At 26.6% G+C, this 17,875-nt stretch overlaps 4 protein-coding genes across 9 annotated transcripts; 3 read left to right on the top strand and 1 right to left on the bottom strand.

The window, feature by feature from the left end:
• Positions 1-1,287: 1,287 nt before the first annotated feature.
• Positions 1,288-4,163, top strand: LOC127066814 (DNA repair protein complementing XP-C cells homolog). Of its 3 annotated transcripts, XM_051001013.1 has the most exons (4): positions 1,295-3,297; positions 3,397-3,602; positions 3,677-3,941; positions 4,025-4,163. In XM_051001013.1, the coding sequence occupies exons 1-4, from the start codon at positions 1,558-1,560 to the stop codon at positions 4,028-4,030; spliced, it is 2,217 nt and encodes a 738-aa protein (XP_050856970.1). In that variant the 5' UTR covers positions 1,295-1,557; the 3' UTR covers positions 4,031-4,163. The 3 variants fall into 3 exon arrangements, with proteins under 3 accessions (XP_050856980.1, XP_050856970.1, XP_050856965.1); XM_051001008.1 differs by having other exon boundaries at positions 3,677-4,161; XM_051001023.1 differs by lacking the exons at positions 3,677-3,941; positions 4,025-4,163 and having other exon boundaries at positions 1,288-3,297; positions 3,401-3,582.
• A 466-nt stretch (positions 4,164-4,629) lies between these two features.
• Positions 4,630-8,908, top strand: LOC127066844 (myotubularin-related protein 10-B). The gene is made up of 10 exons (XM_051001058.1): positions 4,630-5,580; positions 5,903-6,097; positions 6,188-6,343; positions 6,511-6,635; positions 6,722-6,874; positions 6,944-7,248; positions 7,354-7,500; positions 7,625-7,797; positions 7,865-8,035; positions 8,168-8,908. The coding sequence occupies exons 1-10, from the start codon at positions 5,509-5,511 to the stop codon at positions 8,636-8,638; spliced, it is 1,968 nt and encodes a 655-aa protein (XP_050857015.1). The 5' UTR covers positions 4,630-5,508; the 3' UTR covers positions 8,639-8,908.
• A 616-nt stretch (positions 8,909-9,524) lies between these two features.
• Positions 9,525-13,713, bottom strand: LOC127066798 (zinc finger protein 724-like). 3 transcript variants are annotated; one of them, XM_051000979.1, is made up of 11 exons: positions 13,565-13,713; positions 12,650-12,882; positions 12,387-12,578; positions 12,134-12,316; positions 11,733-12,061; positions 11,222-11,644; positions 10,879-11,116; positions 10,660-10,800; positions 10,438-10,557; positions 10,202-10,360; positions 9,525-10,109 (listed from the first exon to the last, which is right to left on the bottom strand). In XM_051000979.1, the coding sequence occupies exons 2-11, from the start codon at positions 12,869-12,871 to the stop codon at positions 9,876-9,878; spliced, it is 2,241 nt and encodes a 746-aa protein (XP_050856936.1). In that variant the 5' UTR covers positions 12,872-12,882; positions 13,565-13,713; the 3' UTR covers positions 9,525-9,875. The 3 variants fall into 3 exon arrangements, with proteins under 3 accessions (XP_050856936.1, XP_050856943.1, XP_050856953.1); XM_051000986.1 differs by having other exon boundaries at positions 13,514-13,653; XM_051000996.1 differs by lacking the exon at positions 13,565-13,713 and adding an exon at positions 12,978-13,472.
• Position 13,714: 1 nt separating this feature from the next.
• On the top strand, positions 13,715-17,765 carry LOC127066830 (double-strand break repair protein MRE11). Of its 2 annotated transcripts, none has more exons than XM_051001035.1 (13): positions 13,715-13,856; positions 14,388-14,489; positions 14,616-14,787; positions 14,855-14,991; positions 15,059-15,249; positions 15,315-15,519; positions 15,636-15,908; positions 15,996-16,077; positions 16,145-16,289; positions 16,367-16,530; positions 16,656-16,782; positions 16,887-17,231; positions 17,501-17,765. In XM_051001035.1, the coding sequence occupies exons 2-13, from the start codon at positions 14,405-14,407 to the stop codon at positions 17,594-17,596; spliced, it is 2,022 nt and encodes a 673-aa protein (XP_050856992.1). In that variant the 5' UTR covers positions 13,715-13,856; positions 14,388-14,404; the 3' UTR covers positions 17,597-17,765. The 2 variants fall into 2 exon arrangements, with proteins under 2 accessions (XP_050856992.1, XP_050857002.1); XM_051001045.1 differs by having other exon boundaries at positions 13,718-13,856; positions 14,394-14,489.
• Positions 17,766-17,875: the final 110 nt, after the last annotated feature.

Below are 17,875 nucleotides of genomic sequence, written 5' to 3'. Positions count from 1 at the left end.
ACACATGTATATGTATGTATATACATATATTCAAAGTATCATATTGCGGCCATGACAGTAATTACATAGCTTGTCTTCGTTCGTATCAATTGTTTCCCTGCGCGCAAATTGGTTTACCATATCTAGGCATGATTGTAAGTAGAAAGATGAGATTCTATCTAGCACGATATTCCTCCTCTTGCGCTTTGTTCCTGAAAGTACTGTTATTTCGTAAGTCGTAACTTGTCTTGAAATGTGTAAATCCTTGAATACAAGTACATTGTAGATCTATGCTGAAAATTCTTACTGTAACTTTTATATATATATATATATATATATATATATATATATATATATATATATAAGTTTTTTATATGTATAATTTTTAAATCAAGAATCTATTAATATATAGACCATCAATTTTTTATCAATATTTTTTTATGTATAGTATCATTGTTGATGATTATCGATTTAATACGTCATTATTCGCAATAACGTTTTCCTTACTTTCATATTTTATAGACTAACATTACTTTCTTTTGTACCCTTGTAGTGTATTATGTCTTTTAAGAGAATAACGAATCTTCTCACAAATTAATATCTTTTATTAAACGGCCTCTTATGAAACTCTTTTTTTGGCCGATTAAAAATAAATAAATCAAATAATGACTTCATTGCTGACGGCGTGGATGAATAGATATACATACATATACACACATACATATACACGTATACACGTATACATCGACACAATAAGCATTTCCAACGATCATATTTAAAAAAAAACTACATTTGAACAGGTCCTTCCTATCAATTCTTTTGATTACCTCACCTCTATATAAAGTATCTAAAATTGTCACTAAGATGTATAAATATACATAGATTATCTATTATTAATTACAATAAAGAGAATGATTGTGTGAAACATAATTTCAGTGAATATATAAAATAAAATTTATATAGATACAGAAAAAAAATCTACTTTTATATCTTCTTACCTATTCTATAAATATTAATCGTCTTGATTTGTGTATTTTATATAAAAATTCGTAATATTTTTTTATTTATCCTAAAAATGAGTTAAACATTTTAAGACAAAAAAGATTCGTTAAAAAAAAGGATTGATTATTCGTTATTTTCGATCCCGCCATTTCGATCGTTGACTTTACAAGACGGTAGACTACGTGTTTCGAATTCGCACAAAATTCACTTATAGATGGCATTATACGTAGAAAGAATTTAACTCGACCAATAAACGCGAAGTATACAAAGCAAGAAAATAGTTCATATTTTAAATGTTATTTTACATTCATTGTTGCATGTATATGCATGATTTCAGTAATTTATGTTCATCGAATAAAAATACAAAATATTGTATACTTTATTTATCTTATCATACTGTTCTAGATTCTTTTATGTGTACATATATATATATTTTAGCTTAGAAGATCCGTATATAGGGAAATTTTACACACTCGTCTATGCAACCGAAAAAGTATATTATGCTCATTTTCTACATTACAAAAATTCGGATTAACAAAGATGTTATTTCGGGATTTGTAAACGTTTGCGTCCAAAATGAATAATCAAACGGACGATAACAGTTCGGAGAGTGAAAACGAGTTTTTTGTTTCTCCAAATGAAATTGATTTGGACTCGAGTTTTTTTGAAAAGAAGGAGAAAAAAAGTTGCGTAACATTACGCAAAGCCAGAACTTATGAAAATTCTGATGATAGTGATGAATTTAACAATGTCAATGATAGCAATTCTGTTGAATTATTTAGTCAGGTATTAAAAAATTTGGAAAACACCCAAGCAATCTGTTCGCAGAATGAAAATGCTGAAAAGCTCGAGACTGTAACTGATGCGTTAACAAAGCAAAACAAATCAAAGGTAGTACATGCTGAGAAAGAAAAAATTCATCTTTCTCAACATGTACATGAACTTTTATTCGAAGGAGAAGGGAAAACGTTTGAATCCGATGGTAATGAAAACTACAGTGAAGATGAAAACCCAAATGAAGCATCAAGTTCTACCAATTATACTACTCCAAAAGAAGGAGTTAAAATAACATTGCCTGGTACTGGTATAATATTAAAAAAAAAGAGACATGGGCCAGACTTAAACACTATTATTGAAAACCGAATTAATCAAAGGTTGAGGGCTAATCAAATATTGATACACAAAGTAGGAATCCTTTGTTGGCTTGCACATGGATTTCATGTGAATAAAGTGATAAATGATGCAGAAATAATGTCCGCATCATTGTCACTAATTCCAGTAGAAAATATGCCAAAAAATAGATCAGATCTAAAGTATCTAGAAAAATTTGTTGTATGGTTTAAAAAAAAATTTGTATATAAGAACAAAGAAGAAAAAGAAGAAAGTATAACAAAAGAAATGTTCTTAAAAAGATTGCAAGAAAAAGAAGTTTTAAATTATAAAGAATTAGTATTCTTATGCATAGCATTGTTGAGGGCAATGGGATTAAATTGTCGTTTGATTATATCTCTTCATCCTCCAGCTTTAAAATTGCAACGGAATCAATTATTTAAAGTCAATCCAAAAGAAGAAAAAGATAAAGAAAAGAAGAAATCCGATAAACCTACGAAAAAAGAAGAGAAAGATAAAAAGGAGAAAAAGACATCTACACAGCATAAAGTTGTCCTAAAGAATAATGAGACTGCCAGGAAAAATGCTCAATTGGATGCAAGAAAAAGAGCTGCAGAAATTTTAAATGAAAGATCAACACGGAGCAAAAGTGCAAAAAATAAAAAAACAAATACTTCTAATGAAACTATAGATACAAATAATATAAAAGAGACAAAAAATTCTAATAGTAAACAAAACAAAACACAAAAATCAATAAACACTGATAAAACAATAAGCAATACTGTATCCAAGCAATTAAAACTACGAAAGCAAATGAAAACCTCAAGTGAAAATAATTCTTTAGAATCTACATCAAAAAGAAAAGAGAATGTTACTACATGCTCATCAAGTAACAGACAAAAGAACAAAACTGTAGAAGAAGATTCTCTTGAGGAACTAGATGATAGTTCTGAAAATAATGAATCTGAAGAAGAGTTACCTCGTTTAAAAAAACGGAATATTTCCAAAACTAAGAATAATGTAAAATTAATAGCAAAGAAACAAAAAAAAATTAATAAATTGTTATCCTCAGATGATGAAGTAAATGATCTTAACAATACTAAGAACTATAAAAACTTTTGGCTTGAAATATATTTGGAGTCAGAAGAAAATTGGATTAGTGTAAATATAATGGATGAAAAAGTACATTGTGTGGAAGAGTTATATGTGAGTAGATATATAAGTATACTTATACTTTATAATACATTATTTATACATGTACAAACAATATTATACAATTAATAATGATAAATTATTTTAACTAAGAAAGCAGCTAGCAGTCCTGTATTATATGTTATTGCTTGGAATATTGATGGAACATTAAAAGATGTTACAAGACGTTATTGTCCTCATTGGCTTACTGTTACACGTAAACAACGCATTGATGAAGATTGGTTCAGTGATACATTGCGGTTTTGGAAAGAGAAAAAATCAACAATATCAACAGCAGAGGATAAATTATTAGCACAGAAGTATATATTTTTATTTCAAGCATATTGATGATGTACTATAAAATGCAATGAATTATTATTCTTTTCTTTTATAGGGAATTAGAACAACCTTTACCTAAAACAATTGGCGAATGTAAAAACCATCCTCTCTATGTACTTACCAGACATTTACTTAAATACGAAGCCTTGTATCCTCCTGACTGTGTGCCATTAGGTTATTTACAGAATGGCGAAGCAATTTATTCTCGCCATTGTCTACATGTACTTTCCTCTAGGGAAACATGGATAAAAAAGGCTCGAGTAGTTAAACCTAATCAAGAACCTTATAAAATCGTAAAAGCTCTTCCGAAATATGATAAGGTACATTCATTAAAAATAAAAAAACTATAAATTAAAACAGAATATGGACTCATACAGAATGAGATCATGTATATAGCTTTCAGGAGTAAAATTAGTAGATAGAGCTTTAGAATTATTTGGTGAATGGCAAACTACTGAGTACATTCCACCAGAAGCCAAAGATGGAATTGTTCCTCGAAATGAATATGGAAATGTAGATCTATTTAAAAAATCGATGCTTCCAAAAGGAACTGTATATATAGATCGTAAGTAGTTATTATTATTAAAATAATATTTAAAGGTATGATGGCATTAAAATAATAAATAAATTTTTATAGTTCCAGGATTAAATCGAATTGCACGTAAATTGAATATTGATTGTGCATCTGCAGTTATTGGTTTTAAATTTGGATCTATGGGAGCTGTGCCAGCTTTCGAAGGTTTTGTAGTTTGCACAGAATATGAAGATATTTTGAGAGAAGCATGGGAGACCGAACAAATTGAAGCAGCGAAACGTGCTCGTGAAAAACGTTATAAAAGAATTTATGGGAATTGGAAAAGATTGATTGATGGTATGCGCATTAAAGAAAAATTAGCTGGAAAATATAAATTTGAAAGTGAAAAAAAATCTCTAACAATGATTAAACGTACAAAGCAAAAAGCAACCGATGTAAAACGTCAGAAAATGGAAGATTTTTCATAATTATAATATAAGCAACTCTTACACTAATATTATATCATAAAAATTTTCTCAAATTTCTTAAATTGTATCATTTCTTTCTTTTCTTTTATGAAAGAATTGTATACAATATAAGAAGTTCCATATTTATATTTTTATATATATAATTAATAGCACTGATATACAAGAAATTTTATTTGTAAAATAATATACTCCATTAATCTTTAAAATTCTCCGATATTACAATATTTCATTGTAAAGAGATTTTTTTGTTTTATAGAATAAAATATAATAGTGAAAATTAGAATGTAAATAAATCGCACGAATAATTGTTCATCAGCATATTTATCTCTGTTCATAATTTTACTATGAAAATAATATTAATAAACAATCACATTTATATTAACAAAAAAATTTAAAAGATACTGCAATCGATCAATAATATAATTCATTGTAAAGACCATACGATAACCCATATAGAATTTATTTCGTTCGTATAAGTTATTTTTTTCTTTTCGAAATATTAAAAATTTACTTAGAAAAATATCCCCCTCTGGTGGAGTTTTCTGTCGACAGACGACAACTCTGCCATCTGGTAGTAACATATACTAAATAAATATTATTTTATCAATGATTTATCTAAAGTATATTTGATCTATGCTATAAAACTTTAGAAATTTAACATATATTATGGTACATATATTATGTCTGTATTGTCTCATGTCATCTTTTGCATCTAAGATTGAAATCTATAATTATGATCCACAATAAACAGACACATCAATTATACAATGCAACACTATTAAAATTGAGAAAAATGAAATAAATGAATAAAAGAAACACTGAAAAATTTGTGTTTCGATGTTTAACCAAAACTGACCTTCCTTTTCTAAATCGACATCATTTTAAATGTCAGTCATGGAAAGTAAAAGTTGCAACAATTTTGTAAGCTATGTGGGAATCGAAGAACTTGAAATGCAGGTATTTTACTACATAAAAAAAATTAAACAATTTATATAGTTCATATTATGATTTAGCCATATTTTTTTGTACATATTTTTTTTATACAATATCTAATTGTCACGCAAAAAATAAATATATATACGTACCATGATTGCATATTAATTATGGAATTAACATATCTTTGTATGTTTATCTTTTAATTTTGACTTTCAAACATCTGGAACATATAATTTAAAATCTAATGAAGTGTAAAAAATCGTTTAACATTAACTATAATATTTATTTAATATGATCAGTAATATGAAAAAAAAAATTTATCATTTATTTCATATCTGTGCAGCAAATAGATTCTAGTCAACGTAATTCATTGATTGAAAACAATTTAAAACTCTTGCGGGGAGAAGTTCTCGTTGCTAAAGCACAAAATGTTTTAATGTTTTTACCGGTTGGTGATTTAAAACAAGGAACTTCTGGCATACTTTCTGTTACTAATTTCAAGCTCTCTTTTATTACAACTGATGATTCAAATGGAGAGGTAACTTTGTTATATTTTTTTATTTCTTAAATCAAAATATTTGTATTTAAAAAATATACATGTATGTATAACCAATATCTAAATTTATAGGATAATAATCATCAACAAAATCATTTATATGGGTATACAGATACATGCCTGACAAATATTGATGAAATTTACTTAATAGTAGGTGATAAAAAGAAAAAACTTCTTCCAGGAAATTTAGTACCGTCCAAAGTAAAAGCAATATTTATTACTTGTAAGGTAAATATTTAATGCAATCTTTTGAAACAACAGCAAATTAATATTAAAAATTTAAACACGAAAGATTAAATTTTATAATTATAATTATGATGCAGTATGGATTATTTTTATTAAAATTTCTTTAGCCTTGGTTAATACTTACTGAAAATATATACTGTGTCTTTTAGAATTTGAGGACATGGTCATTTTCCTTTAAATTTTCACCTCTTGGGCATGGAAAAAATATCTTAAATGCCTTGTTACATCATGCATTTCCTAGCAGGCATCATTTATTGTTTGCCTATGATTACACGTTAGTATTAGTATTTATCATAGTCTTCTACTTACATAATTTACAATAAACTATAATAATTTATAATAAACAATTTCATATTTTAGTGAACCATATTACAGTAGTCTTGATAAAGGTATCAGATTATTTAGAAATATATCTGATTGGCAAAATGAATTTGAACGTATATTAAGTAGCGAGAAAGCAAGTCAAGGATGGAGATTGTCAACTGTTAATATAAAATTTCAGTTATGTTCCAGGTTGGTTAATATTAATTACTTAGTTAATATTAAAAAGTAATGTATTTTACAGAGTATAATTATTTACAGTTTGCCACAATATATCATTGTACCAGCATCTTTAACCAATAGTCAGCTAACAGATGCTGCAAAATATTTTCAAGGCAATAGATTACCGGTTTGGGCATGGTCAAATCAACATGGTGCAGCATTAGTAAAAATACCTGAATTATTACCAACAATTACTGAAAGGATACAAGAAAACATAATGTTAGAAAATATCAGAAAAAGCCATCCTCATAAATTGCCACCTATTGTAATTGAACTAAGTAAAGATATTAGTGTGAAATCAATAGCTGTAGGTTTCTCAAAATTTTACAGTTTGTGTTCTCCAGGTTAGCATTATTGAAATTAGCATTATTCAAAGTATAACTTTTTAATAATTTTAAGAAATATAAATGTGATTGGAAAGTATTCATAATTGATCTGGTTTCTTTCAGAAAATATTAGACAACTTTGGATACAAGATAATAATTTCTATTCGTTATTAGAAAGTACAAAATGGCTTAAGTATGTATCATATTGTCTAGAAAAAACAGTTACAGCTTGTGAAAATCTTAATTCAGGATATTCAGTAGTTTTACAAGGTATATATGAATTAAGAGACTAATTATCACTTGTTATTTGCATTTATCATAAGTTTAATTACCAAACAATATAAATCCATATTGTTTTATTAGGAAAAGAAAAATTAATTATTATATATTTTAGAAGGAGAAGCTAGAGATTTGTGTTGTGTTATATCAAGTTTAATACAGTTATTACTTGATCCACATTTTCAAACTATCGTTGGATTTCAATCTCTGATACAAAAAGAATGGGTTGCTAGTGGACATCCTTTTTGCGATCGTTTAGGGCATATGATGAAACCAAATTCTGAAAAGGTATATAAATATTTCTGTATGTCCACTATTATTTTTTAATTTAATTCAATTTGCTAAATATTTTTAGTCTCCATTATTTCTTCTTTTCCTTGACTGTGTTTGGCAACTATGTCAACAATTCCCAGCAGAATTTGAATTTACTGAGACATATTTAACAACATTATGGGATGCAGCTCATGTGTCAATTTTTGACACTTTCATTTTCAATTGTGAAAAAGATCGTACGATGGCAGCTACGGTAATATTTCGTATTTAAAGTGTAGTTAATTATAGTTTCAGCTTTATTTTTGTAAATTATTATTTTATCATTTTTTTAGATTATTATTGAAATTTTAATGTATGGAATAATATTTTCATGATATACTTTTAGGATCCAAATACACCACTTATATTACGTAGTGTTTGGGACTGGAGAGAACAATTTAATGATCAAGATATCTTATTATTTTATAACCCTTTATTTAATGCTTATGGAAAAACTTTAACAGAAAAGACGATCGTGAAACCATTGTACAGTATCTCTAATTTAGAACTTTGGAGCCAGTGTTATTTCCGTTGGATACCCCCGCTCGTTATTCATAATGGTGGTGGAAGTCACATAGATCTTTATACCAGATTACTTCGAAATGATATAAATCAATTAAGACTAAGTATAGATAGGAGTTGTGGATCACCAATTGATAAAATAGGTAGTTATTTACTTCAGATGAATATTGACAGCTTTTATCCATTTAGTAGTAAAAGATCTGGGAATACTGTTAGTACTCCTATCATAAGTAGTACAATACTTACAACTGAAAGTTTATTGGATGCTCAATCCTTGATAACTGTACCTGATTGACTGTTCGCAATGTATATATATCTTACGTATGTAGGTATAAATAGATTTACAGATTTATACCATCCCTTTTATAGTCAATTGTACAGTATCTTGTTAAAACATGTTACAAAATATATCAAAAAGATTTAGAAATAAGTATCTTGAAAATTAATCATAGTTATGTACATAACTTTGTGTAGCTGTTTTTATAGAAACAATCGTAAAAATATCAATTTTTTTAGTAATATAAAAAAAATGTAATGAAACATAATATATAAACACTGAATAATTTCTATTTTTTTTTTTATTTATTTAATTTCTTTACCTACTAATTTATTTAATTTCATCATAAAGGGATAGTTTCGAATTGAAATCATTACGTTGTATAGCATACTTTATTTAATCAAAGAACAATAGATTCAGTCATAAAGATTACAAAATTTTTAAATATAAACTTATGATATAATATTACAAGAATTTTTTAATTCAGATCAAAGATAAGTAGAGTTCGTATTTGCAATAGATATTCAATTATATTGAATAATATCCAATATAAAATAAATGTTATTGTTATCAGAAAATAACATTCATTTTTTTAATACATCGTGCATAGACAGGCTTTTGAAACTTTGTATAAGTGACAAAATGCAATAGATGTTTAATCCTAGTTATATAACTTATTTTATTTGGTTTAAATTTTATATCTTTTGTTACTATTATATGTATAATATAGTTTTATAAAAGATATACAGCCAAAATACACACATATATATATATATATGTTAATATATATATATATATATATATATATATATATATATATATATATATATATATATATATATATATATATGTATAAAGGCATAAATATCTTATTCTTTTATAAGTTCGCAATGTGAGACAACAATTTTAACATGCTGCAAGATTTACTTATATTATATATTTTACTACATTATATTACTTATACAATTGCTACTCAGTGTTACAAAATCACTCAGTAGTTAGACGAACAACATGTTTCATGCACTTACATTCTAATTGAAATTATTTTTAATAAGATATTCTTCTATAAATATATTTACCACATATTATTAGTGGTTTAGATCATGTTTATAAGATTTATTATGTATGTGATATTATTATATATAAAATTGATTTATATCTGATAGAAGTAAATTAGTTATGTACGAATTCGATTTACTGGTAGAAGTAAGCATTTAATGCTGATAAGTAAATTATAATATAATTAAATAAGTTTTCATGTGTTTTGTACTAAGCTCAGCCAACTTCTACCGTCTTCAGATACAGACGATGGAAATCGTATTTGTACCAATCTTACAGCATTTTTTTTCTCTTCCACAATTTCTTTATACTCGGCAGGATTCGGTACAACTGTTTCTCCTTCTTCATTATCATTGTAAGTGTATACTTCTTCTACTTGATCTGTATCTTCATTTTTACATTCTATAGCATCTCTTTCAGAAAAGTTTATCTATAAAAAACAATATTATTATAGACATTTCGAGTTTATCATATATGCATAGTCCGTCATATATGAATTATTATAACATAATATAATATTACCTGTTGATCAACCGTTATTTGATCAACTTCTTCTCCGACGACATTCTCTTCTGCAGGTATGTTCAAAACACTTTCTTCGTTATATATTTGATTCTCATTTTGATGTTGTATAATAACATGGTCTTTCAATTCAGTAACATATAACTCTGTTTCTTCCAGCTAAATATTTTTTCAAATATTAATAACTAAATGACTTTTACAATAAATAAATAAGTATATAAAAAATAAATAATTACTTGATTATTTTCTGTCTCGTCCATTAACAACTCTACATTACCATCTGGAATTGCTATTACTTGATCATCTTCTGTAGTTAAACGTGGTTGATTTACAACAATTGTATCGTTTAAGTGTCCCTATGATGTAATATATCAATTAAATTATAAACGTAAAAGAAATATAGAGAACTATATTTATATATAAGAACAATATTTATATTTTTTGATTTCATTATATACCTGAGTTTGCATATGAGCATATAATAAAGGTTTTCTCATAAAGCCCATACCACATACTAAACATTCATAAGGCTTTTTGTCACTATGTATAAATCGATGTGCATTTCTGTTATCTCTACTATTGAATGCTTTCCCACATACCTAGAGACAATGTAAATTTAGTTTGTAGTAATATAAGATATAAATTTTATATAATAATAATTATAATCAATAACTTACCTCACACAAATATGGTTTTTCACCAGTGTGAATGCGCATATGTTTTTTAAAATGTTCAGGATAAACAAAAGTTGCTGTGCATATATTACATTTATAAGGTCTTTCACCAGTATGAGCTGCTTTTATATGATAATCTAGAAGTCGTCTTCTCTTAAATCCTTTACCACAATCGTCACATTTATATCTTTTGTCATTGTAATGCGTAGCACGTTTATGAGATTGTAGATTGGATCTTTGACTACAAAATATTTTGTATATTGTGTAAAATTCTATATTCACATTTAAAATTTTTATACTTAATTATATAAAGTGCAAATGATAAATAATACAATTATATTCTTACCTAAAAGTAGCTCCACAGAATTCACATTGATAAGGCTTTTCTCCTGTATGAGTGCGTTCGTGATCTCTTATTTCTGCTTTTCGTGCAAATGCCTTTCCACACATTCTGCATATATATGGTTTATATCCAGTATGTACAATATTATGTACTTCTAAGTTATGAGGTGATCCAAATGCCTTACCACACTGATGACATACATAATCTTTAACGCCATTATGAGTTCTTTCATGTTGATTAAGATTTTGTTGACTCAAAAATGTTTTATTACATAGTGTGCACTCAAATGGCCGAGGACGTATTTCATGTGTTTTTACATGAGCTTTATACGTATACTTAGATGCAAAATTTTTACCACAAGTCTCACAAACATACGGGCGTGTTCCGGTATGTGTGTTAATATGCTCTTCCAAAAGATTTCTGGAGCTATAAATCACATGTTTTTGTATTTATCTTATTCGTAAAATTATAGAGCAATAAGTATTATTAAATTATTTAAAGCAATATAACATACCTGTATCTTTTACCACAGGTTTCGCAAGGCCATGATTTTACTTGTGGATAGTGAATTCTCTTGTGGATTCTAAATAATCGTAAATTACTAAAGATTCTGTTACATATTTCACATTGAAAATCACCTTCCTCCTTTGCAACGTGTTCATCAAGATGAAGAGATAATTCGTTTCTTTTTTTGAAGTCATCTCCACATATATCACAAATATATAAACGTGTATCATGTACATTTTTCATATGTGTTATAATAGTTTTTGCATCAACTGCTTCTTTTTCTTCTTCATCTGTACATAGTAAGCAAGTATACATAACTCCATCTCTAATGACAATCTGAAAAAATATTTATGGTTAGATAATAATTCTTACTACAAAATGAAATCTTTTTTATCCAATATAGAATACCTGTTCCTGAGAAATTTCATTTTTTATATTAGATTTAGCTTTCCTCGATCTCTTTTTTTCTTGATCATTTTTTGATTCATCTATGGTTTCTACTCTCACAAACATGTTTTCTGATTCTCCTGTTTCATCCCTTTCTTCCATTATCTCTTCAACTACTTCAAACTCTCTCTCATTTTCTTTATACTAAAACAAATTATTAATTAATACTTATATTTATATTTTTTCATGTGAATATCATTACAAAATGATTTACATTTGATGGATCTGTGGTTTCCGTATCTTTTAGTTCAATTTCTATAGTCTGATTTTCTATATTATTTATGTAATCATGATCATTATATTCCTCTTCATTTTTGGATAGATCCGATATTTTAGTAACAGTTTTTTGATAATTATTATATAATTCTTGTTTTATCTCTAGTAGTCTATTTTCTAATTCATCAACCTAAAAATACATTGATAGTTGCAATACATTATATAAAACTCATAATTGTAGACAAAAATAAAAGTATTTACCTCATTAAATAATTTGTAACATTTTTTACATATAACAAGTGAATGTGCACTTTCCTCATTGATACTTATTTCTAAAACTGTACATATAGTATCCACAAGAGGCTTTTCTGAAGTAGTAACAGAAGTTTCATTAAATATACGTATACTACTTCTAGTAGTCACTCCAACTTTACTATTACAGATCAAGCAATGAGTAATATCCTTCTCAAAATCAGCCGTCATCTTTCTAGTATCTACAAAAAATGAATGTTGTGTTACAAAATAAATTAAATAAATGAAACAATTTAAATTCTATTAGCAAAAACTATATGTATCTTTCTATTCTTACATCGCACATATCCAACAGATCTTTTGATTTTTTATATCTTTAAATTCTATAAAACGTATAATTAAAGTATTTGGAAATTATTGTCAAATAATATATGTAGACAGATATAAAATGAAACATATATCTTTATTGGAACAAAACGAATGTAACTATTAAAGGAAAGATTAATAATGGTAGTCCAGTGGACTATATAAACTATATCTCTTTCAATTCTTAGAAAACTATTATCTATCTACAATCATAATATTATAAAAGTAAGATAAATATTGTCTGAGTAAAGTGACATTTTTTCTTATACAATCATAAATGACGAACGATATTGAGAAATAAAAATACATTATACAATATCGTCTATCGTTCGACATCATATTGTTAATCATTATTAACATACTAATGAACAATGCGTTTAACTGTTGATCAATGTTTTTGACATACTATCAACAATCATGCCGCATTGCGTACATTTATAAGTAACCGGTAAGATCTAATAACCCTAACAATATTATTGCCGACTACTAAACAAAATTATTGCATACATTTCTCGTTAAAATGGACATAAAATGAAGTAAAAAGTTGCCAGCACTGACTTGAAATTTTCGTTTCTCGTTTCAAACGATTGGTAGTGAACAAAGCAACGGAGAGTTCTTGATGCCAACGCCATTTACGTCTTCATGGTGGTCAGGGTGTGACGAAAATCCATATTGAAATTAGAACGATATTTCTTATCACTTTTTTACTATTGAAGTAGGTTTTTCGTATTGCGCAGCGTCGTGCAATAACCATGAACCTAGAAATTCGATAATCCTGCGTCAAATGCCCTCTACAGCAACCATAAGAAACATAACGGCCATATTGTACAAAGAACTGAAGTAACTTAAGGTACGTTTGTATGATGCGACAATAGGTTACACGAAAGGTGCACATTCAAGTGAAATAAGTAATAATCTTTATTTGTATATATAAATAATATATATATGTTGTTCTCTGCTGTATGTGTCTAATAATATATAAATAATATATGTGTACTATAATATTTTATAATATAGACATATATATTAAAAAATTTTTTATATTGGCGGTTAAATTACCCAGGATATCTTTCTCCTTGAAAATTTGGCGCCAATTAATAAGTTGGTTTTTGTTTAATAAAAACTTAAAAGTTCATAGAAATTTATACAAGATCTGTACATAAATAATGAATAAAAATTACGATTATATTTTATGTAAAATATTTAAACAAAATAAGAAAGAATATTTTAATAAATTGTAAATATTTCATGCAGTCTGACAGATGTCGCTATTTAGAAAATGCGCTCTTTATTCATTTTATTTGACTCGGTTGATATTTGTTAAAGCAATTCGGATTAGAATAATTTGTTAGAAATTTCGCTTATTACAATTTTCTGAAAGTTTCAGATATATTTAAAATGGCAGAAATATCCGATAGTGACACATTTAAAATTTTGGTAGCTACTGATATTCATCTTGGCTATCAACATGAGAGAAATAAAGGTGTGTCTTTAAAGTCTATTCTTTTATTAATTAAAAGATATATTAGTGTAAAAAAAATTGTATTATTTAGTTCATTAATTTGTGTTACATAATATAAAGAATATATATGTACATCTTATTACACAGGTCAATTACTACGCGATAGCTTTATAACCTTTGAAGAAATTCTTCAATATGGTAAAAAATATGAAGTTGATTTTATACTTCTTGGAGGAGATCTTTTCCATGATACTAAACCTTCTCAAAATACTATGATTGAATGTATGGACTTACTAAGGAAATACTGTTATGGTCCAGGGTTTGTATAATATATATATATTTCTTTAAAACTATATAAAAAGTAAATCTTTTTTATAATTTAACAGAGACATTGCAATGGAGTTTTTAACAGATCCTACTACAGTTTTTGAACATTGTCGTTATAAAAATGCTAATTACGAAGATCCAAATATAAACATTAATATGCCAGTATTCACAATTCATGGAAATCATGATGATCCAAGTAAGAAATAGGAAAAAAAATATTATTGAATTTAATAAATAGTAATGTAACAAGTATAATTTTATAGGTTTTAGTAATGTTGGTTCTATGGATACACTGTCAGTAGCTGGACTTGTTAATTATTTTGGAAAATGGATGAGTCTTGACAAAATAACTGTGGAACCTATAATATTAAAAAAAGGTTCTACATATATTGCTTTGTATGGTTTGGGTTTTGTCAATGATCAAAGAATGTACAGGCTTATAAAAGATGATAAAGTATGTTTACATACATTTCATCATATATAATTGATTATTAATGAACTTCTTATTTATGTACACAGCTTCAGCTAAAGAAAGTAGAAGAATTTCCAGAATGTTTCAATATTCTTGTTTTGCATCAAAATCGTGTACAGCACGCACAAAATGATTATGTTCCAGAAAGTAAACTACCATCATTTCTTAATTTAGTTATATGGGGACATGAACATGAATGTCGTATTATGCCAGAAGCAGTTGTGGGCGCTTCATATTTTATATCTCAGCCTGGTATGACATTTACTTAATGCTATTTGCTTAATACAGCAATTAATACTTCAAGATACATAATATAAATGACTATGCTTTCATAGTTCTATGATATAACATTTATAATAATTATACAGGTAGCTCTATTGCAACATCATTATGTCAGAATGAAACTGTACCAAAACATATTGGGCTACTATATGTAAATAAGTTACGATTCAAAATGAAAAAACTAAAACTAAATACTGTTAGACCTTTTGTATTTGATAATATAATTCTCTATAATAATCCTGAAATCGAAGAGAAAAGAAAATCACAATTTATATCTTCAAATGCAAACATTATTTCTGATTATGTAGATAAATATATAGAAGATAAACTTATACCTAAAGCAGTAGCACAATTGACAGGTAATTTTTTCAAATATCGTTTATGGTAAATTTATTAAAGAAATATTCTAATATTTGTAATCTATATTGAATGTTATGTCATTACAGGACATCCTAAGCAACCAGAAGAGCCCTTAATTCGTTTACGATTATTTTATAATGATGAACAAGATATATTTGAAACTGCAGGGTATATTTTTAATGCATTATAATAATATTGAGATGATTATAATAGATATTAAAAAATTATTTTGTAGGCTTTCACAAAAGTATTGCGATGAAGTACTCAATCCTATGAGTATGATCCTTTTTCGTAAAACTGCTGATACCTCTAAATCGAGTAAACATACTATTATAGATGATACATTGGATGATTTAGCAGATAAATTTCATTTTGAAGATGTAATAAAAAATATGTGCATAACAAAAATATGATACATTAAATATGTCTCTAATAGTTTTTATAATTATCTTCACAGGAAGAAAGAGGTTGGACACAGAGTGTTCAAGGAAGTATTAAAGAGTATTTTGATTCAGAAGAGAACAAAGATTTGTTAACAGTTTTATCTGTTACTGGACTGAATGAAACATTAAGTCAATATATCGTAAAAGCGGATGAGGAGGCTATACAAGATGTGATACAGTAAGATATTTATTTAATATGGATTTTAGATTTTAGATTTTATTTAGATTTTATTAGATTTTAAATATTAGATTTATAATAAAAATATTATTTAATATAATGATAAATTTTAATTTCTATTTTAGAAATAAAATAAATAAAATCAAGGAACATATGAAGAAACAACATTTAGAAAATCCTGAGGAAATACTAGATAAAATTAAGGAATATAGAGATGAAAGAAACGAGAAGGAAGAAGAAGAAAGTCGAGATGTTAGTTGATAATATTTACAAAATAATCATTTATATAAATTTTGACATTATTTTTTGCAATACGCATATTTTATGATTTTCATTTATAAAATTTATTTGTATAGGTGATTAATTTCATGAGTACTAGATTATCTAAAAAAATTGGAACACATTACAATAATGATGATAACAGTGATGATGATGATGATGATGTTGATGATGATAATCATGACAGTGATGATGATGGCAATGATAGTGATGATGATAATGAAACGAGTTATGTAGGTAGAGGTAAAGGAAAACAAAATACGAGTACAAGAGGAAAAGGAAGAGGAAGAGCAAGGAGCAAAGGTACTTTAGAAAAAGCTTCTAGAAGTACAAAAGCTAATGTAACAAACAAAAGAAACAAAGATCCATTCACTGCAGCATTGTCTGTTATACCCAACAAAGGGAAACAGTTGGGAAAACAGGTGAGATGAGAGATCAATATATTTTTTTAATATTACTATTATTATTAATCTTTTCTTTGTTATGAAGATCAATAGTACAATATTCACAAACATTGAAATCTTTTTTTTTTTACATTTATTTATTAATTACAAGATTTCGATGAAATTTTTATTAATTTTATATGTAGAAAAATTAATAATCATCAGTAAAATAATTAATCAGATAAATGCGTTTATTCTAAATCTGTTAAATAATATAAAAAAAATTATTTCTCTTTTTCCTCATATAGATGCAATCCACGATAAATCAGCATAATACTACGTCTTTGAGTCAATTACGTCAACCGCCTGTGAATAAGTATATAAATGTCTCCGATAGTGATTAATTAAAGAGCTATTCATTTCTAAAGAAGAACAAAAATAAAATGTAATATATGTGTGTGTCTTTAATGTACATCTGTATTTTCTATCATATGTATGGCGCTATTTATATATATATTTTTTTTATTTTTTATAAATACTTATATATTGATAAAAGTTCATTTTGATAATAGTGATATCTCTTTCAGTATTTTTCTGTTATAATAATAATAATTAATCAAAATAGTAACGCATTTACATTAATTTATTATCGATTAAATTTATGATAAAAAATTGTTTCATAT

The sequence above is a fragment of the Vespula vulgaris genome, chromosome 1 (genome assembly GCF_905475345.1).
Source record: "Vespula vulgaris chromosome 1, iyVesVulg1.1, whole genome shotgun sequence".
Taxonomy (NCBI): Eukaryota; Metazoa; Arthropoda; class Insecta; order Hymenoptera; family Vespidae; genus Vespula; species Vespula vulgaris.
The sequence above is the reverse complement of the archived record's forward strand: the minus strand, read 5'-3'. Positions and strand labels throughout refer to the sequence as shown.